The 24,191-nt window shown below is 33.9% G+C and overlaps 1 protein-coding gene across 2 annotated transcripts in view; it reads left to right on the top strand.

Moving 5' to 3' along the window:
• LOC117315082 (cytochrome P450 3A12-like) overlaps positions 1 to 24,191 on the top strand; it is a 95,262-nt gene that overhangs the window by 46,249 nt on the left and 24,822 nt on the right. The window contains exons 2-4 of one of the 2 annotated variants that reach the window (XM_033869222.1): positions 10,554 to 10,682; positions 13,534 to 14,240; positions 19,271 to 19,367. In XM_033869222.1, coding sequence (XP_033725113.1) covers positions 14,188 to 14,240; positions 19,271 to 19,367 — 150 coding nt within the window. In that variant the 5' untranslated portion in view covers positions 10,554 to 10,682; positions 13,534 to 14,187. Of the gene's footprint in view, positions 1 to 10,553; positions 10,683 to 10,993; positions 11,090 to 13,533; positions 14,241 to 19,270; positions 19,368 to 24,191 lie in introns of those variants that run through there. The other variant, XM_033869224.1, reaches the window with a different exon arrangement.

Genomic DNA, 24,191 nt, shown 5'->3' with positions numbered 1-24,191 from the left:
AATGTCCATATTTAAAACCAGCTTATATTCACCCCTATTTATTCAGTCATGAACATGCGCATTACACCTCACTGCATTCGTTTAACATTGACTTTCTTTTCAGCCATTAAAGTGCATTATCCATACTTTAAAGCAAGCCCTCTGATGACCTTGAATTTTTCAGTCACGAACACGTGAGTCTTTCCTTTACAGCAAGCCCCCTGTTGACCTTGAAGCACCCCGCTATCATCGCTTGGCTTGCATTACTTTTTTCGTCGGAATGTCAGTAACCTTGTAGTTATCGTATACTTTTTCCTTCTATTTTTTACCACATTTAAAAAGCCACTTTGGTACGCGTTTTTTTGTGTTGCGCCTATGTTAAGTGCTATCGTATCCCGCCAGACAAAAGGAGTAAATGTTTCGATAACAAATAAGTCGGTTACGTCCACGTTTTCAACTTGAAAAAGCAAAAACAATTATTTTAACTATGACATCGAAAGTGTTAATATGAGCTAATTTTACTAATTAATTTCCTACTTAATCAACAATCATGGTTTTCTGGGGAACTAGACACTGAAAATATGTCAAAGACAGCGATAGTTCAACACTAAAATCGAAATTCTTTACTCATGAATTTCCCAAAAAGATTCACACAACAATTGAACCTTTTTTTCTGAATTCTCTTTCCCTTTGCAAGATATAACGAAATGACACAGCTATGTGTGTTGATGGTATGATGTATTGAAAGAATTATTGACCAGAATTCCGCGATGATCTCCGGGCGATGACCTTTGTGGGGCTCTCGCGCACATTTAGCGATAAACATACATGTCATCGCGATAATCCCTGCCCTTGAAGACGAAAATATACATGACCGACATATTGTAACCTACTGTACGTATGTTAGAAGCTCTGTTTGTGTATTCCATCGGATATTGCCGTAATTCTAACATGGAATGTGGAAATTGTTTGTTTGTTTACAGTTAAGAAATAGACTGCCATACTAAGGTCATACAGGACAAAATACGGTCAGCGACCATGTGTGGACGGTTCACTGCAGGGATCCCTACTAGACAAAAAGCGCAGCGTAAACCATTTTAGGGACCTCCTATCTTATGCTACGGTTCGTTTTGAGCCCCATTATGCCCCCCCCCCCCCCCCCCCCCCCCTGTAGTAGACATACGTGTATACACTGTATGTTTTTATTTTCGCGATTTTTTAGCCTGAAATCACGGTGCTAAAATATAGCTGTGCTTTTAGTTTCTGTGTGCTACATGTATTTCCAATTCAGCGTAATGCTAATCTGTTGAAATTTGCAACTGCGCTAAAATTTCAGTTCTCCAAAAGAACTACGATAGTATATAATAGACATTATACTGTCATGCTATGCCATCACACTATTGAATCTTTGCGAAAACTCGCATGTCATGTATATATATATATATTGAAATTTTTTTTTTAAAGATTATTCATGATACGGACACGCATTTGTCCTCGATGTAAGACAATATACAGCTATTGTACTAACTTGCTCTTTGTCGGTTATTACTAGTATTTGTCAACCTGAAAAGGGCCATATTCATCGACACCGGAAGCTGAGGTGACATCCTTTTTCAATAAAAGATAAAAGTCTTTAGCATAAAAACAATCATAGGAATATTTATCTTTAATCTAGGCCGATCTCTGAAGAATTTGACACTGGAATATGTTACTAAAAATAGAACTTCTTATCCTTGCGCCAGTTGGGATAAATAAACATTTTGTAGGACGAGGATGCTATCACTGAATAATGATATACACTGATTTTATTGAATGAGTCAGAATAAGGTCTCCATTTAAGTTAGAGAGCCTCATTTTGTATACAAATCTCAGTGTAATCCGTCAATCAAATTATCCCGTACTAAGGCGCGTGCCCTTGAGCGAGTTGTATAAACAGCTTACAGAAGTATTTTATTGATATTTATGGAAACGTTACGACGGTACACTCGCTAACTAGGGCCTCATAGAGTCTTTCGGAGGAAGAACGGCTATCTTTAATTACGATGATTTCTATAAATAAGTTTATTGAATATCAGGTCGTGTCATAAGGATTAGAATTCGTTATACTACCAACTTGTTCAGCGAAATGTCCAATGCACCGTTATAAAAATATTACCTCGCAAAGATAGAGCCCCTCACAATCTAGATAAACACGTGATGTCGATATGTATTTCTGTTTATATTTATCTGAAAGCTTCATTGAGTATAAAGTCCGTTTCCTCAATGTTAAATCCTTATAATGACAGTTTGTTTGTTAAGCGATATTATGACGTTGTAACGAGTGACAATATACTGATGTTTTAGTGTGTGATTAGGAAAATAATAGTGATAAACAGTGTGCGATAGTTGGGTTTTAGTTCATAAAATGTGGAAAAGACGTCATTTTGAGAGAAAATGGTATTACTCCGAGACTATGCTGCATAATAAAAAGCAGGAGACGATTGAACAGGATCGTATTGTAAGCTGTCAAACTTAGTATGTTATTTTGTCACGTAACTGTTCTGTGAAATTGACATTTCCATGTTTATGATTAAAGTTGACATAATTTCTTTGCGGATTACTAAATGCGGAATAGACACATTAACCCGTCACCTGACTCAGCTGTAGAATTCGTGGCGACCTTGAATACATCTTAATTCGAATCCGTGAGAATCCGTGAGTTCGTAATCGACATTACAAACCAAATCCCTCTTTTTCAACGCAACCTCAATGATCTGGACGAAAGCTAACCATGCTTTGCCAAAACATGAGACTTGACAAACAGATAAACGAGACCATAAATATATTGCATGAAGCATGGCAAGCTTAACATTTCCGTCAAACAATATATTCAAATATTTCTTTTTAATTTAAACCCAAAGAGAACAACTATACTGTTTAACTGTTTATCTGATGGGAGTCAGTTTAAGTCCAGGACTTGTAAGTTTAAATTGTACGGTTTGATGATCCTGGTGATATAGATAGAATGAAAAGCTGTTTGGTTTTATAGCAGAGGGAATCCTGTGGCACCGCATCTCTCCTCGCCGGGAAGGGGATAATTTCATTTCCAACTTTCAATCACAGTTGGCGTCTTCGCGTGATGTCGTAATACACTCTCCATTTCAATGGTGTTTATTAAACCTGTAATGCAATTTACGATTGCGTTCATAAACCTGTTAGATTTCCACTCATTGCGCTTTATAACCTTGAGATGTTTCTTCATCTTGAAACACAAGGACGCCAAATCCTGGCGGATTCAAGTAAAATAATTTTAGTCACGATAATGACATCACATGTGTCATTATGACATAGGTAACATGTTTATTTTGAAAAAAAAAACAACTTTTACCTTTAATATTGACACATTCGGATTAGTCATACTCATTTTGCAACGTTAGGCATTTCAAGCGTATGCGCTACACTGAAGATGATGATTAAGCGTTTTATTTGTCCGAGTCTCTCCCTAGGTACCCCTCCTCATAAGACATCCGTTGATATGATGCTTTAAATCTGTATAAGATGTGACATTCATGTACAAGTCACAGATGCACCTATGAAAGTAATGGTCATCCAAGTACACACATAACATTGAGTGGTCTGACGTCAGTCATGTTAACGTTTATAGTTTATCACGACCCCTGTACAATCCCGCACGTGATGTCAACAGATGATCACAATAGATGATCTTTTGTTATTAAATGTGGTTTTAGTCTCGGGAAACCTCAAAACAGGATGTATATTTGTTATTGTTCTTACAAGGATAGGCACAGTAAAATTAAAAGCTTTCCACAATGATTCGGTCTCTCATTGCATCGACACAGTGACGTCATAACGAGTTGTATTTTCATCCAATGATCCTTGAAACAATCTGAGTACAGAACAAAACCTCCTTAGGGTACCGTCTCTTTGGGAAGGACTAAAGGGACATTCAGTCTGAAAATACATATATTAATTATTTAAAAAATAATTAACGATGATTCGTGTATTATTGCAGGATATACAACGAGGACGAGGATATTTTGCAATTGAATTAATAACGAAGGCCGAATTACCTTGTAATTTATTTCTTGAGTATTGCATTATTTGTTGATGAAATATACAGGCAATACAGTACTACGATCAAGAGCATCTATCATATAGCATTGATTTTGAAAATAAAAAAACGATAAAAAAACAGAAAGAAAAAAGAAGAAAAACAATGTAGGATTCGAACTCGCGTCGTGATAAAAATATATTGAAAGACTAACCCATTAGCCCACTCGGCTATGGTAACCTTTAATAAAACGGGTGAATATTAGATATATAAAATTGTTACAGTCGTGACTCCCGACCGTGTATTATTGGCACGAGCGTGGGTTATTGGAAAATAATACATGGTTTTAAACCAATCAAAACTGGCGTTGCATAGTAAACATGGTAGAATTTAGGATATATCTATCATTTTAGCTACTTAATTACGTAACCAGGGTTTCCACGGGAATGGCCTGGAGGTACACGTTACTTTCTAAGAAACGATTATCGGCATTTGGTTTATTTTGTTTAACATCCTATTAACAGTCAGTGTCATTTAAGGACGTGCCAGGTTTAGGAGGTGGAGAAAAGCCGGAGTACCCGGAGAAAAACCACCGGCATACGGTCATTACCAGAAGACTGCCCCATGTGGGTTTCGAACTCGCAACTCAGAGGGAGAGTGCTAGTGATGAAGTGCCGGGACACCTTAACCACTCGGCATACGGCATAACAATTATTATTAGCTCTTTGATATTGCAATGATGTGACGTCACAGCGCGTGTTCTTCCCCCCCCCCCCCCCCCCCCCTTTATTTAATGACCTGCATATATGGTCTCCCGGCCTCCCCTGTACGAGATGGACGAGTATATTAATATCATGTGTGTGGGTTGTGGTGTTATTTCCGTGTGTGTCTCATTGCGATTCCGAATTTATAGTGCTACCTCACAGAAATGCTCTGCCGAAGACATCCAATACGACACTCCACCTGGTCACACTATACGAACAATGACCATCGAAACAACCAGATTTCAGCATAGTAATAGTATACCACATCTGAATGTTCCGAATGTATTACGTATCTATGGTTACCAACCGGAAGAGCCTTGGATGTACTCTGTGTTGGTTTGTTACTGTCTCGTGTTGAGTGATCACTCCCTGGTTTTCAGACGTCATTGCATCGTAATCAACTATTCTGAATTATCCAACCACGAAAATGAATTTGAAAATGTAAGTTAATTTATGAGAAAATATATCCCGTGTGAGTGAAAATACTGTTCTTCTGGCTGGGTGCGCATTCATGATTTACAGACAAATAATATTGTTACAATAGTGCAAAATTTTATGAAATTTAAAAATTTTACGACAAAATAATTGGTCGTTCTTACTCACCCAGTTAAAATTGAGGTGTACGTGTACTTTAGAGATGGGTACATTGTTTATCACCAAACAAAGACCGACAACAGTGCATTCCAACCCGTCAATAAAACCACGTTACCCTTACCTGGCATAACATCTAAATCGGAGATTCGGATTTCCTTTTTTCGTAAAATAATTTTTAAGAATCATGTAGTCTTGGTATTGAATAAAATGTACAAGTATTATCAACAATATAAAAGGGTACTGTATGCATAAGGTTTTTCTATGTTTCTAAATGCTATATTAGATGTTTTAAATATTAGACGATGTACTCATTTATCACCCGTCGAACTGAATTCGGGAGCGGTACTCTGGAATGATGAGGTGTCTTGGAACCCAGGCCTCTAACGAAAACCAGAAACATCACATTTAGTAGCGCTGTACGAGTGCTTCTAATTAGCGATCGAAACTGAAATCTTGCAGGATGTTTTCAACGGAAATCAAAGCTAGGAAGTCAAGTGATTACGACATCCGTAAACAGTCTAGACACAAACGGAAGTAGATATCATGTTATAACGACAGTCGTAAACAGAACAATACAGGCCAACGGAAGTAGATGTCATGTTATAACGACAGTCGTAAACAGAACAATACAGGCCAACGGAAGTAGATATCATGTTATAACGACAGTCGTAAACAGAACAATACAGGCCAACGGAAGTAGATATCATGTTATAACGACAGTCGTAAACAGAACAATACAGGCCAACGGAAGTAGATGTCATGTTATAACGACAGTCGTAAACAGAACAATACAGGCCAACGGAAGTAGATATCATGTTATAACGACAGTCGTAAACAGAACAATACAGGCCAACGGAAGTAGATATCATTTTATAACGACAGTCGTAAACAGAACAATACAAGCCAGCGGAAGTAGATATCATGTTATAACGACAGTCGTAAACAGTACTATACAAGCCAACGGAAGTAGATATCGGGTTAGAACGACTACCGCAAATGGTCTAAAGCCCAAACAGAAGTAGAAATCGGTTTAGACTGATAATCTTATCATTTTATACGGTAACGGAAGTAGAAATCTGGTTTAAACGACAATCGCAAACTGTTTAACACAAATCACAGACGTGGGTCATTCGATTTTAATATATTTCTCGTCTGGACGGCAGGGGTTCGATTCTTTGACGTAAAATTGTAAAGGGCCATACTGCTCAACCACGTGGGGTTTATCCGGGTACTCCGGTTTCCTCCCACAGTAGGATCTCTCGAGCGCTTCCAACCGGGCCAACAAGCGTGATTAATATAAGTTGATATAACTTGTTTCGTAATTGTCGTAAACTATGTTTAAACATATTTTTTCTCGTCAGCAGCACTTTATCAGCTTTCTCACCATAAATGGATAGATAAAAATGGGAGTGTGTGTTTACTGTGCATAACTTCCATTATTCTTTAAGTAAGCAACTAAGCATACCAAATGATTTCAGATTTTACCCGTTGTCGAACCATTCATTCTGAACTAGACAGCAATAACATTATTTATTGGAAAAAAATTAATGTTTTATAATTAGGTTTAGTACATACAGGTAACATGGCAGAACTAGGTCAACCATAGGTATGTTATGGAGTTGGTAGTTCGCTGTATGACCCAATAAACAAACGATTCACTTTGTCAGCTACATCAGTCATAAACGTCTTGATACGTAACTAAGTATGGGGATTACTTCGTTTGTCTATTAAAACTTCTTACTACCAACCTTAGTGCAATTAAATCAGGATTGAAATATTACTGAAATATCGTCTTGATCGAGAATTGGAAATAATGGTACATGTATATGGATTAAAAAATCTTAAAACATCCACTTCCAAAAAGCGTTTCTTTTATTAAAACTCTTTAACTACCATTCCTCATCGCATGTGCAAGAACCTTCTTGATTATCTTGTGCTGAGAACATTCCTTACCAAGAAACAGCGTTATGAATACATTGTTGTGAATTATATTGTTGTGAACATATTTCCTGAAAAATACATCTAGGGCTTTCAGACAATACACCGAAGAAGAAATCGTAATCTTAATTGTGTTTGGTGACCAAAGCTTCCAATAGACTATTGGCATACCCATGAACGAACTGTGTCCATCTATTGGTCAACTGTGGATAATACGGACTCTTCAACACCAGCCGCTTACCTCGATCTTTACTTGCATTGTAACTCACAGGAACAGCTTACAATTAAGTGTATGATAAGGTTGTTGATTAAAATTTTCCAGTTGATAATTTCCATTTCTTGATAGTAGCATCCCCACTTCCCCTTGCTACGGTGTTAACATATCCCAGTTGATTCGAATTATATGGGCCTGTTTCCTTTATTACGATTCCTGTGACAGATGTTGAAATACCTAGTGGTCCCTGATCTGACTTGGATTTTATGGTGGGCGTGGTCAATGCAGCAGAAGACGCCTTCTCTTTTAGAACGCCTGGTTTCCGAATATCTTTGTTCTTTTTCAAGGGTCCAGAGTTTTTGTTCATATTTTGCTCTTGTTTTATTGACTATGAGTTATAATTACTCTTTTGTAATAATTGATAACTAAATACAAATTTATTATTTTGTTTTTGTATACAATAGTGATTTTGTAGTTTTCTGTTGAAGATACATCAACAAGTTACGACATGTCGATATCTACATAACTAAAGAACCATTGCAGTGTCTAATATCGAGAATGAGTTCAAAAGTGACATGTAAACGTAATCGAAATTGAGTATCAAACAAAAGGGAAAATATATAGATGTAACATATACACCACATTCAAATTCAAATATAATACGACCAGGTGTTCCGGAAGAGTAAACGCTTTGTTCTCCACCGATGGCACCTGCCATATAAATCTATGTCAAATCTGGACAATGCCGCGCTCTCAAAATGTGAACTAGGGTGGAAACAATGGAACACTAGGTATATCAAGAAACAACGAACTTGTGTTGCAAAATATCGACAAGGAAAAAGAATATTTCTACATTAGATCATGGTTATATTTATAGGAATGTAAGAAAAAAATCACAGATGAATTAAACATTTAGATCCTAATGAAGATTCACGTGCCAATTCATGTAACTATTACAACATCATACAGCTTCTTCCTTAAATAAACGACTAATTCAGGAGCTTACTGTTTAGCAATGGCTTAGATTTGACAAAAAGCGACAAACTACGGCGCCAAATGCAAGCTTTATGTCAAAATAGAATCTAAGAAATGTGTTCAAAAATGTCTGAAAATAGATATAAGTCATCCGTGTCCTTGAAATTTAAATAATTCCCATCAGTTATTAAACAAAGCACGCTTAAGGTGCCGTTCTCAGCCGGAATCAATTATTAGCCAAACAGCATGACTAGTCTGATTCATCTTAATACACATATCCCGAGGAAGTTACATTTCATTGAAGTCTGAAGCTGTTTTATAGTCGTATTTCATCATTACGAGAATATGTATTTGTCAGTAAGACAGGTGATTCTACAGTGTATGGTCATTAATTGGAATTGGTGTGATTTGCGAAGGCTGAACAAATATCTCTCCTAAAATACTATTTATATACTGTATGACTCGCCATAAACTAGCATATAGATCTTAACGGCAGTTTTAAGTTTTCAAATTATACGTTGAGTTTGTCTTTATACTTATTCATTAGTGAAAGATTAGTATTGGGATTATCTACCACATTAGTAATATCGTACATGTTTTTTTTCGAAAGATATCAATTTAATCAATCAAGAGCGATTCTGAGTTTAAAAAATAATAATCAATCAAAAGTTAGCAATTCCATGTTTATCTATACTCACATCAGATTAAGGGACATTGCAACGATATTAGCTAGATTTATATTGCATTCCCGTTAAATATGACGTAAGTGCGTGTTACAGCTGTTGATTGGACAGGAGAGCTGTATAGCAATACTCCAGAGAAATCAAGCCGTAAAAACCTGAGCTGTATCAATATAAATCAAATTTTGAGAAAGAAAATGAATCATTTTTACCTAATAGAGGTATTCTGAAGTTTTCTCTAAATAAAAACTAAACGTCTTAACGCACATTTCCATATCACATTGGCTGTATGTTAAATTTCCTGGTCGTGAAATGTAAAACACACATATACCTATGTTAGCTCCTCAGAAAATTTATTTTTCTTGCTTCACTTTCACTGCCGAGATATAACCGCGTTGGGTATCTCACAAGACGATAAAACCGTAATGTACGAGCTGTCTGGTAAACATGATACCCTTAAGATGCTTGACCTCGTACTATTTGGAGTTTGCTTTGATTTTGTTGCCAGTGGGTAAACAGTGTCTTATATAGCAGTAATTCTCCTTCTGTGTCCATGGTCTGTACAACGGACACACGGGTGAATATCACATTCAAGAATGAATGATTTAATGGATATGCTATATGACAAATAGCGATTAAAAATGCTTCCCTTGCAGACGTTTCTTCTTTCTAAGACTCGTCTGTAATACTGTAAGAGGTTAAACATGTTGAAATCCAGACAGCAATTTTGGGAAAACGCGTTCTTAAATTTTGAACATAGACTTAATATCAGCAGAAGTTAAGTGGGCTATTCAATGACCCAATGGGTATAACAAGAATGTAGGATATGAATACCAGTATATAAAATAACATTTCTCGGGTAATATTTGTGTCAGAAGAAAATATCCTTCCCTCTTTTACTATGCATTAAATGGCTGTATCAATTAAAACAGACTATATTTTTTGTGTGGAAGGTCATATGCGATCAAAGCTATTTCTGTGGTTGTAAGATTAGTACACTGTACGATTTGCCGGCGTCCTTGTAGTCGGTCAGATGAAAACATTTCTGTTGTCCACGCAGCATGCCGATATTGGTAAATAAAGCGTGTCGTGTCTCCGAGAATGATCCACGCTATGGATTAATAGGAATTCGCCATCATAAATATGATTCCTTTTATCTTAAAAATGATTTTGACTATCATATGCTACCAAGGTGTTTGATTTTCATGGCTTCTGCCACCACAATCGATAGACGCATTCACCACGGGAGCATTGACCTACTGTATATTTATCCAGTTAATATTTTGTCAGTACTTAGATGTTTCGTCTGTTATGATTTTCGATTTTAACGTTAAATCTGACTATTTTTGTGTTTACAGGGCGAAGACGGGTACCTACGGGCTAGTCGGTGGTCAGTGAATATCACAAGTATCATCGCCTTTAGCCATCACCGCTGTCCAGTAAACTGGTCGGTCAGTTTTTACCCCAAGGAAACAGATCCACGCTAGGTATACTAGTATTAACATCTTAACATAATTTATCAAAAACATCAAATTCATCATTTTGGAATAATCTTTTAAAAATATGAATATTAAAATGTTTTCATGTTTAATAATTATAGAAATGATAAATATTCTGAAGAGGTTTTTTTTTGCACGTAATTAAGAATAATTATCGCACTGAAAAATCTGAAGGCGCCTAGCTGATCAAACATTTGTGATTGGGAGACAGTTCAAGGTCGACACATATAGTATTGATTGGTTCGGGACGGTAGTCCGGGGATATGATAGCAGTTCGGAAACAGACGTGCATAGAGAGAGGGAACTGGTAGAGGAGACGGCCGGAGGATGTCTCTCTGATGGAGAGTACAGGAGTTTCGTGACCGGAAGATATGTTGATTCTAGATTTTACATGTGTATGTGATTATAGTTAAGTCTTTATTGCGGATGACAGTTGTAATTAAAGCTTATTTGGATTTCTGCCTGGAAGATTGTGGTTTAGGATGAGGTTGCTCCATTATGTTGCATATGTATTAGATTGTAGTTAAAAGTCTTGCAACATATCAGTATTTGGATTTGCTGGAAAAAAAGTGGTTTAAACCTGGGAATGTGCTTTTCCGAAAATTGTTATCAAACGTATATATGTCTGGATGTCTGGTGTAAAATGTGTCAATAAGGATGTTTACAAGATGATTAAACATTAAATCCGGAAGTGCGTTGTTCCGATAATAATATTCATAATACGTATGTCTGGATTGTATAGACAATTTGTATCACGGAATTTATGGTTTGATTTTGGAACTTTTTGTTTCGAAATTGATATTTGTATCTATTACGTTTTCATGGATAGTTTTAAATCCTCTGTGTGGACTATCAGGGAAATCATGTTTGGAACCTGGAGATATGTTTTTCTGAAATTAATATTTATAAATACGTATGTGTGGATGATGTTACAAAGGACTATCTGGATTCCCGGGAACAATTTTGTGTAAACATCGAAAACGCGTTGTCTATATATAGTTTGTTAGATTGAAGTCAAATAAAATTCGGCTGCTTGGATATTTCTCAAAGGAAAAACAAATTCATGGTGATGCAGTAGCATAAGTTGTTTTAATCATGCAACGACAGAAGTGTTATTTGAAACAGATTCAAATACTAGAAGTTTTGTGCACGCAAATGTTTTTTTAATGATGAAAATCGTCGTAAGAAAGTTAAATGTCCTGTTCATACAGAATTATGTTCTTTATGTGATTCTTTGAATCATTTATTCGTCAGATAGGAACCACTTTTACCCCCTCAGGGAAACTTCAATACGCAGAAAAAAACGTTCTCAGAAACAATATTTTGAAACGTACGGCGGATCGCATAACAAGTTATTTTTTGAGTATTTCGATTGTTTGAAAAAAATAGTAACATATTAATTGTAAAATATTTGAAAATTCAAAACAAGTTAATTATACAGAACATTTATATGTCTTTTAGATTTTCAAAACTTTAGCATAATTTACATACAATAACGCTTTTGCCACGCGTTTAATATACTTGATTTCGTACCTTGTATATGAAAACTCACATGAATTTTGTTGTGAACAGCCTATTTTCCTTTGGCATAAACTATCTATTTTGTATGACATATATGTTATTCACTTTGATCCAAGATTTGTTTTGTTAAATAGCTACACTGAAGCTAATAATGATAGTTATAATGCGTGCAGAATTTGAAAGGCAGCATTATTTTTTCCAACTGCGTCATACCACGGTGTCCTGAAACTCTGAAGTTTCTCTCATTGATTGAATAGTATTGTTTTGTAAAAAAATATAAGAAAGCCTGAACTTGAACTTAAACGTTACAATACACATCACTCTCTTGGCTGTTGACATAATCAAAGTTTGTTTCATTGTACAGGTATAAGAAATGAGAGAATAGCGTTAAATCCCGTCTTAAGGTTTCAATGTAAATCACATGTAACACAATAAGCAGTGGTAATCTTAAGAAGCGCTGATGTGATTAAAGCAAATTCATCATTGAAAAAATATGTACTGATAAATCAGAGAATAAATCTCCATAGGTAGGTCATGTCACAAATCCATACTCGTGTCAATACACATTTGGTTGAATATGTCATAAAATGATAAATACTATCCTTAATTTAACGTAAGATAAAATAAATACTATATTTGCCGTCTGTCAATAGTCAGGACAGTTAAAAGGCCTGGTGTTAAGTGTATGGGTGTATTTTGCTATCGTGTGCTATATGATCACTGCATGCCTCTGTCAATTACTTGTGAATAATATTGATATAGAAAAAGAAACATTTGGAAATTCAACTTAAATAACTCTTCGTTTGGTAATGGTAGCGCTCACGAACGCCTGACCGATACAATGGAACCTGTGTGGTGTCGGACAGCTCACCTGTGTGTGTATCAGATATTTATATGGAGAGTTGTGTGCTAACACGCCCACTACCTGCTGTCTACTCAGGTACGAAGGCAATTAACAAAGCCACTTCTGCTCACCAATCAGGAAACCCGTGCCGCATTCCTCAATGTTACTACGCTTTATATACACAAACTTAGACAAGAGTTCGGCATAATATTATTATCCTCAATACTATCTGCACATGTTTATGTTTGATGGTTGAGAATTTTAAGAAGTTAAGGGACTTGTTACTAGTATTTTAATACGTTATTCCTGTTTGAATATTCAGGTATTAATTACATGTTTTCTGTTATTTTAGGATTAACATATTTTATCACCTCTGTTGAGGTTTGAGAACTTATGGACATTTGGCTTATTTAGGCGTCTCATGATAACAATTCACGAACTAAAAATTTTAAGATTTTTTTTTGTAATTTCCAGTGATTGTTCATTAAAGTTGAAGACAAAGAGATTCCGTTTCCAAGGAACTCTTAAACGGCTCATCCGGGGAATGATAAAGGACCTCCTCATCATCTACAAGGGTTCATCCAAAATATTTAACGAGGACATTTCGAGAAACATTATATATTTTTCTACAGAAGAGAACAAATCAACTTTTGACAGTTAAAGAAAACAAGACGAAAGGAAAACCTCGACGAACGAATAAAGCAGCATTAGCATTAGAAGATAACACGACTCACCGTTTTTATGAAAAGATTAATCTCCATAATTTATAGCTGATCAAGATTTGGATACATAAATCGCCAAAACACCTTGACACAGATTGAGACGCACGTGCATCCAGTACTGGTCATCTCTTCCAAAACTGCTGGTCATCTCCTGGTCATTCATATCTATCAGTTTGATAATCTGTACAACCGCACGCGCTACTGAGACGTCCGCACGTGGTAACGACCTTTGACTAACTGAACTGCAAAGCGGTGCTGTTGTACATACCGAAGTCTCCGGCCTTAAACAGCGGGGTACAAACAGACCCGGGACATACTTCCTAAAACCACAGGGAACTCCACACCAGTATCGGGACAACTTTAATCTTTGCCTGTGCACCTGAGATATACCTGGATATTTGACACAATGGGTGTTGTTGCATTGTCTCTTATCCTGGTAGTGCTTGTGCTATTATACAGGTAGGTCAACAAAGTTTTTTTTAAATGTCTTTGTAATTTTATTTTTCCTGATACATAATGAACATGTTGTCATTGAACGTAATATGTTACTCTTTAACTTACATGCTTTAAGCGTTTGTTTACATAATGTGTATAGTATTCCGCTATCACGTTACTGTAACATTATTAAACGTAAATAGAGTAAAATAATTATCATATTATGAATGTTTATCATATGATCAAATTAATTAGTTTTCATGTAGTTTATGATACAGTTACACTTTTATTTAATATAATCTAAATTTAAAGGTAGATACCATTTGATATACATGATTAAATATACAATCATACGTAAAGTCATTATAATGAGAAGTATATTTTAAGGTAATGATCAAGATTTTGCAGAAACCTTTGGAGGATAATTTTAACAGTAGTCACCAAAATGATACAATACTCTTGATAATGCGTAATGAGCTATATCAATTCAGTAACACTACCAGTTAAAGTAAATAATACTTCAAACCTTTATCGATATCGAAAGTAATATATATTACTTGTTATGATACGTCCACTCCGCGTGATAGATCTTATAACTTGTTGACGGAATTTTAAAATAAAATGTTCTCTTAAGAGTTAAAAGCTGTTTATGAAAATATCATATCATTATCATATTATATAGTTGTTTACTGATAATTTATATGCACTGTTACGTACAGAGTATACATGCACTTATAGCATACACCTTTATGACACACAACACAATTACAACAGAAAGTTCACATCCTTAACTTTCAGCTGTTAACATATATGCTATAAACATTTTAAATTTGTCGCCCCTCGTTAGGTAATTTTCATGTTAATTACGCTTTAAAAAACTCTGTTTACATATACAAATTCATTTAACTGAAACTAACATCTATTATTGTTACTGTACATTGCCGGTATGATAAACAGAGTCATCTTGTCATTTCATACAATCCGTATTTGTCGTGTATGGCGATACCTGTGATCGGTTACAGGCAGTTTAGAATATTCTAAATTGTTTACATTTTTAAAGTTTACCTGTGGAGTGTGTCTATGGGATAGACCTATTGAATGGTGTGTTTTTAATACACCTGGGGTTGCATTATATGACGTTTCGCTGTCAGGTAGGTCTTAAATAATCTTAAAGTTATACACACGTAATGTAATCGGCAGTAAAACACTGACTTAGTTTACTATCTCTTCTTACTTTCAATGATAATAGACTGAAATGATGGGAAGATCGATTAAACAAACATTAATAATTAAACATTGATCTAGATTTATTTCTGTCTGAACGTTACCTTCCCAAGAAAAAAAATTCTAAAGTAAAAGATAGAAATAACCAAAACAATACAGGTATGATTTGAATGACTTAGTTTTATTCTTTATTCTAAAATTGTATTTCTTAATATCAAAATAGGGAACTAATCAATCATGCACAATAATTCAGGTTTTATTTTATCTAAATTAATATTTCTTCCTCAAAAGCAATAGAAGATTGACAAGTTTCTAAAAATATATTTAATTATCGCTTTATGATCATCAGTTCTTACCTTTGAAATAAGATGTGCTGCAGTCTGCACCTAGCAATGAAATAAATCTGACAAGAAAAAATAAAGGGTTCAACATAATTAATATGATTTTGAAAGATCATTTAAAATATTCAACACAAAACCTAATTAAAATGAAGTTTATATTGTAGATGCATTAATTAGGATGGTAAACCTCGTAACTAATTTGTATTGAAATTACGGACCGAATGTCATTTCAACTTTAAACGATAACAAATTCCTGATACATGTTTGAGAATGATCTAATAAGATTGCTTGAAGAAGATGTAAACGCCATAAATAACTTATCATATGTCCAATATTTAAAAAAATTCTGACGATGAAATGTTTGTCCAATATTCAAAAGACACTAACGATAAACTGTTAAGCTGTCGATATTGTTATCAGACACAAATATTAAATTTATATTCTGTTTATGTCATATCCGGCTTAATGACAAATGTTGATATTTTTGAACTTTTCTTGATTTTGTTTTATGATGAATTGTGTAATCAAGTTTAATCACGAGGCGGTTAACTTTGTAATGTTGTTATTTCAATTAAACACTGTTTAAATGAGCTTTATTTATGTCCAAACGTTTCCGGTTGTCGACGACTTCCGGTGTTATATTAAGCGTACCATCATACGATCCGCTTATTGTCAACGAGCCGTGACCTTAATCTATACCCATCAAGCGTGTGAACATAGACACAACTCTCTTAAAAAAACACTTAAGCACGATACCATTTACCTACTCAGATCAAGCTTACTTGTATGGTGAATACCTGATGAGTATAGTTAGCTGTAGTTCCTTACAATATCTAGCATAAAAATCATTCTAAATCGTCAAAACTTTAAATTTCAGAGAGAAAATAGAAAGAAAATAAACATCCCGAACTCATCAAAATAATATAAAACAATCTTATCTATTTTAAAAAGGAAGCAAAATTATGCATTTTGAGCATCAGAGAAAATTTCAGAATCTCGAAAGAAAATGTTTCAAAATATATTCATTTGAAATTGTTTAAAGATTAGTAAAAGGAAAACGAAACTCTATATTTGTAATAAACACATCGTGAAGCTGTTAAGTAATTCTATGGTTAAGACGTAATATCAGAATCAAAACAGTGGAAAAAAGACCTTAAGTTTGAGTTATATTACAAGTATTGAATTAAACGAGATAAATGCTGTTACCTATTAGCACTAAGTGTAAAGAGTGAGGAAGCTTTATAAGGTTAACATAACAAGCGATGTTATATCAATATTAGATTTGAAGCTAGGGAGATTTAATGTAAATAAATAGTAAATTATCACAAAACTAGAACTCAATATTTTATAAATATCCCATGTTTCTTATGTTATAGTGTAATGTTAATTGCATTCCCTTAGATATACAAAAAAAATTCGATGAATTAGAAAGTTAATGAATTTTATCAATACTGGATACAAAAGTTGGTCCAATTTAACTGTGTTATTGTGTGTTTATTTATCTACGAAACTCACGTGAATTTGCTGATGAATGACCATTTCCGCCACCTACCTTATATATACACATATATACACTACCGATAAGGACACAAAAGTACATCCACTAATCGTATATTATGCTAAAAGTGCAAGCCTATTGACGCTTGGCCAACTGACCAAATTTCGGCCGCGGCCGGTACAGTGAGTTCATGATAAGTATATATGATATATCAGAAGACACAAGAAATAACAAGTTCATTAGTGAAATATGCAAAGGGAAGAAAACACACACACAAAAAACACAACAAAAAAAAACAACAACAACAACAACAACAACAACAAAAAAAAACAACAGCAACAAAAAAAACAACAAAAAAACACGAAAGTACATTTACCTGAATATATATATATATATAATTAGTTATTTGTATTTGTAATTCGTATCATTTTCAGGATGTTTTAATTTTAAATTAAAGATTTGTTCTCAAAGTCATAACAAACAAAAAAAATACATTTAAAAAAAAATGAAGTTTGTCAGGTCAAAATGCATTATTTGTTTTAACAGTTTAGTAGATATTTGACCATTAAGAATAATACGTCGTAAGAAATTTTTTTTCACTTAAAATCAGTTTTTCATAGCCATATACAGCCAGCAAGTTAAAAGCGCTATAAGACTTATGTAAACAGATGAATCGTTCACCCATTCCATATATAGTGTCTTGAAGATGTCAGTGAAAGTTCTCTGTTATAGTACTTTAATACTTTTGGGAACTTACCTTTGAAAGAACACACACGAAAATAGGTTACACTGTTTAAGATAAGGAGATTAAATTCCGTTTTATGTTCGTTCAAGCATAAATCTTTCACACCGATAAAAAAGGAAGTCCCAGTGCTCCTCATTGTATCTCCAACAAGAAAGAGTTCTAATTTAATCGACACTTGTTTGTTAGTTGTGAGCTTACTATAGATTATAAAAGAGTAATGTAAAACTTCATTTTAAATTTCAAACATCCTAAATTTGCTAAATCCAGTAACTATAAAACTAGGGGGCTTTTATTTTAGGGCAGATATGGTTTGATCCAAGCAATTTTCAGTCGCATAACTAGGGGAATCATTTCATAATGTTCAACATCCGTAAAAACTGGCATAACAATAATATCAACAGGTTGTAAAAAAAAACACACACGAATGTAGCAATAATTTGTTTAATTCTTAAAAAATTGAAATTATTTATGGTCACGGTAAAAGTTCAGGAGATATTTATATGAGCCCGAATGAAATGGGAAAAAAATGATTTCAAAAAACCATAATGAGAAAAAGAGCACAAAACTGGAGCCCAACATTGATAAAAACGTAACAACAGAAAACGGAAAAAAGCCACCTGACGCACCAAGATATAAATAACTGTTTATTAATTACGCTCAAATTCAAATGTGATATTAATTTGTTTGTATCTCGTTCATTAATTCATAGTATAACTTCAAGGATATCATGCATTATAGTATATCAAATATTTATATATATATACAGCAATGACATTGTATTTTCCCGCTGAGCACTTGATTGTCACATAAAACTGAAGTAAATTGTTATTTATAAAAAAAAATGTTGTGATGATACCGTCAGAAATCATTTTACATAAAATAATTGAGCAAAAACACATTTAAAATACAATACTTCAGGATAAAGTAGGTAGAACATGCAGATGTGTCGACCTTCTAGGAATCATAAATTAGACTTGGGGTCAAACAAACAAATAACAAAAACTTTATCAAACCTCAAATATGGAAGAGGGGAAGCTTCAGCTAAACAAAAACCCAATTTCGTATTTTATTTTATAGTATAATCCTAAAACAATCATTAAAAAACTACAAAAGACAAAAACAAAAGGAAAATAAATGTAAAAAAAAAAAATTAAATTAAAATTCTCTATTCACGAACTGTTTGATATACAAGATAGTATTTGATTATATGTCGAATATCTTAGATATACAATTTTACCTTGTCCAGGTATCTACAGAAAGTCTACACAGTCTTTGAGAGAATCAACCTGCCAGGACCTAAACCTAAGTGGATCATCGGGAACTTGAAGGAATTCAAAGACAGGGTACGTATATCATATTATATATAGTAGTCTTTATATACTGTATCAGACTTAACTCCAGTCTATCATCGCGTCAAATTAACGGAAAAGACGCCAACACGGATGTTTTCCTTATACACGGAATATGATAACGTAATTTCCTATGAAAACGTGGCGAAGTTAGTTTTGTGTTTTTAGTAGACAACTGATTTTCTACAAAGAAAAAAGAAAAGAAAAGAAAAAAATAGTGTCTATAAAATGATTATCACCATGCCTTTATTGTTAAGAAGAATGAAAAATGTCCGATAAGAAAATGTTTCTCGATTATCAACAAAGGATCTAGATCAAATACTTACATGTTTACATTTGTAATGTTTTTGTTAAACATCTAAAACACACCACAGTAATCTCGTTAACTCACGGCGACACAAACTACACTCCTGGAATAACATCAATTGAAAGTTATACGCATTTACACACACTTATGTCTATCCATGAGTAACTTAAACACCACACTGTACCTGTAATAAATCAGCTGAAAGTTATACCCAAATACATTAAAATATGTCCATCCATGAGTAATTTGAAAACTTCTTTTATATGTGATTCTTTTTTACGCAGTAGCCATAGCACTATTTGTCTAATAAAACAGCACTGTAATGTCATTGCATAGTCCAAATATTGAGGCCGAACATGTGTATTTCTTTAAACGGTAGTACCTTGTAAACCTAGTGCAGCAACGAAGAAGGCTTAGCTCCTCCATTTAGACTAAAACGATACGTAAACCCACATATGTTTAACCGTCCAATTAAAATAAATTTATTCATATTTCTGTGTTAATCCATTTCGACATTTGCATCTAAATTGACTTAAGTTTGGTATATATAGTAAGATACATGTCAGACTTCGGTAGTTTTGAAAGTGTTACGTCTGTGATATTTCGGATAGAATTTCAAAGATTTTGTACCCAATCCAGCTTATACAGAATATTCGGAAGATGTGTGACCGAAGAATACATATAAAATAGATTAGTTTAGATCATTTAGTTACATGATATATAAATATACAACAATAACACTTAGCGCAAATGGCCATATATGACTGCCACAGCAATATATTGTTAAATAGACATTTGTTATAAAATCCTATAAAATATTAAAAAAAACCGTTAACGCCAAGGTGTTATTAGCATCTTGCGTAACAGTTTCAAGGATCAAAATCATTTATCGATGTCATATTTACTTTAAAGTTTCGATATTAGATTAAGATCGATCGACAAAACGTTTCTAATAATAAATATGCATGCATGTAAAGCTGTTTTAATAGGTGTTATTAATAAAAATACTCTTCCAAATTCTCTATTTTTTCTTTAAGTGCGACAAAGCAAGATGATAAAAATATTAACAAGCCTACTCTGTCATCATCTGTATAGAGTTGTAGATTTTCGTTTTGACATTGTGGATATTTTATCTAGTTTACAATATCTACGCCCATGTGTATAGTTTAACATAAAGATAAAAAAAACAAAGTCCGGTTATGCACTCGTGCACTAAACATTGATATGACTCTGCCATCAGGTGATTTAAATGTCTATTATCTTCGTATCATACTCGAGCATCAACCAGCTGACCTTGCAGCTGACCTTTGACCCTTGTGTATTACAGAGAGTCGACAAAATTAAGGACCGCCGCGACTATCGGTTTTGACGTAACCGGAAACAAACAGGGATAATTAAATGCCTTAATCAATATCTTAATTATCTATCTTTTATCATCCAATTTTTTTTTTTAATTGAATCTATTTCAACAACTAATTTAATTTAAACATTTATTTTATTTTGCTTTGTATTTTATTAAAATAATTATTGTCAATGTGTCCCTTGGCACTCGAAGATAAGGACCGGTGTAAAGGATGGTATAGCATGTATTATAATGTCCCAGAACAACCTTCCTTTTTACTTTTATTAAAAACCGCACAAATTAGAGCCACCAAAAAAAATTTAAAAAAAAAACCGTGACTGTGATCTAGACACGTAATCACTTGGTTACAAAAATTAAAAGGAAGCCAGGAGGGATAATCTGTTTGTTTTCCCGTCCTCGCAGTTACTACAGTCAAATATCGTTGTTGTCCAAAATAATGACGTCATTCAAATTTGAATAGCACGAAAGGCACATGTGACAAAAAAGTTTGTATAAAAAGAGAAAACTATCATAATGCAATTTATTAGTTTTTGTGATACAGCATATCAACTATCTATAACCTACACAGGTGTCCTCATAAACGGACATAATAAGTACATTTGATATCTGAAAAGCAAACTTGTGGAATAGACAACATTGAATCATTGTTACAAGTAAAATAGTAGTACAAGTTTGTAAAGGAGACAACATTGCGTCGTTGTTTAAAAAAAATGTTCAGAAACACGTAGTATTTGTTTAATGTCAATATGAGGTTAATTTCAGTTGTACAAACGAGCACACAAAGGTATGTAGTCGTGCTGAAAGGACATGTTCCTGGCGTAAAGGTACGTTTCTTTAATACGGCCATACGATCACCGACAAAAGGATATTGATTCGATAGAAGTTGAATTATAATTCATATATTTATATCCATGGACCTATTTTTTAAACGCATGACAAGCTTGACGCAAAACTAATCACTTTAATTTTTATAAAAAGTGGGCAACATACTTAGGAAATGATTTTCAGTCATAACAATACATCAATTATGATATAAGCCCATATATTTAAAATAATCAAGTACAATAATATACGATATCATAATAATAAAAACGTTTGGTAAAATATATAGATTTAATTTTTCAAGTTGGCCAATAGTAGATATGTAAGGGTTTGGGTCAACATGACCCTTCTGATAAGTACATACGTTAATGGGCGGGGTCGGTCCTGGCGAAACATGGAAACAGTCGGTTAATACACAAATCATACAGCACCAACATAACTGTCGCTTTGCACGTCCATGCACGTGTTCTGATGTAGCATGTTCGGACAACTATGTCCTTATACCAATTGATATCGACAGGGACAATGATTCCCTTTAGTAGGCTTCGTTCACAAATATCTTTAATATTATTTTTAAATATACGGTGGAAAAGAAAATTTTTACGAAACGCTGAAATTGTCTATTGATCAGAGAAAAAAGGAACTACTGTGTATGTCTTGATCTAAATATATTTTGATTAAAGCGTCGTTGCTGTATTTCCTATACGCTAACAGCGTTGATGAAACATAAGACGCTCGCCTTTACGGAACACCTGGTCTTATTATCCTAATTTATGAGATTCACATTTTACGCTCGTTTTACGGATTTTGAGTGAGACTTAATATATCTAAGTTGTTCGGTATTCTCTCTTTTTTCTGTACAGCGCTAATCAAAAAAGAAGAAAATATCGAAAGCCCTTATTCTAACAAACAACCGATAAAACTAGTATAGAATATGAACGAAGTATACATCTACGAACAAATATTACAAGACCATTCATGTCAGAAGAGTAAGCGTCTTCTGCTATTATACATCCAGGTAAATATCACGTTCTCAATACAGGAACCGGGTTGGCGACTACGGAACCACCCGTCATATTAAAGGCATATTAGTGCAATATCTCATTACCGATATTTCTCAAAGATTGAGTTAACATAGTCATATTTTTATTCCTAATAATAAGCACGTTTATAATATTTAAAGAAAAATCATTTTATACTCTCGCGCGGATAAGAAAAATGCAATATGCACGTATTTGAGGCGAGTAACACCCCCCCCCCCCCCCCCCCCTCTCCTCTTAAATGAATTACTATGGCATACATTAAGTTAATCAGTCATATTGAAATGACGTACCTAGGTTTTAAAATAAGGTCATTATGCCCGTGTATCCAGTGATAATAGATTAAAATGCCATTGTGATCCGCACATAGTCTATATTTACATGTATCATTTATTCGAATCAAGAAGTGAGAATCGAGCATATAAGAACATTTGAATTTAATTAACAAATTCTAGGCCAAAAACGCAGATAACATTGTTATATTCCTTTACGTCATCAGAGGATGTAGGTCATATTACGACGGGTGTCAAAAGATAATATAGTCATGCTATCAATAGACTGAAGATGAAGATGTTAGATATTTGTCACTCCATGCAAAAAAATATAATAAGATATATTTCACACGGTAGCCATATATCATTGAATATAAATCTTAAAATAAATAAAGATCATATACAATCATCAAAATATTATATTCATATCATTATTTGTACATTTCACAAATATTTACTGTACTTTACATTTAATATGATATCTAAGCTTACCATGAATATGATGAGTATCTAGATCAACACAATTCATTTAATATGTAAACAGATACTTCAGAAAGCATTCAATTCATTACTGGTTACTTTTACATGAGTTAGCCGTTGTTAATATAGACTAAATATCTAGTCTGTATACGTTGGTCTTTAAATTATATTGATAAATCGTATGACGTGACGTCATGAAGGAGGAAAGTCCTGAATTGATCAGTTTGATGATAGACAATGTATTAATACAGGGGATACTGCCTATTTGATAATATTCGAGAAAGATATATTTTCGCTATATTCTCAGTCATCAAATAGCACGCAAAATAAATACCCAGCGAAGAGCTATCAATACGCACCAATTAATTTAAGTGTTTACTGAGTAATGTCTACAAGGTGTTGTGCAAAATCTTATTCCCGCGATTGGGACGTCCGCGAAATATTAGCCCCTTGTTCTTAAACAACTTAACCGTACTGACATTTAATAAAAAACGTACTCATAATTAACAAAACGAAGGCAAATTATCAACAATA

Source organism: Pecten maximus, chromosome 17, assembly GCF_902652985.1.
Source record: "Pecten maximus chromosome 17, xPecMax1.1, whole genome shotgun sequence".
Classification (NCBI taxonomy): Eukaryota; Metazoa; Mollusca; class Bivalvia; order Pectinida; family Pectinidae; genus Pecten; species Pecten maximus.
This window is presented reverse-complemented; position numbering and strand designations above follow the sequence as displayed.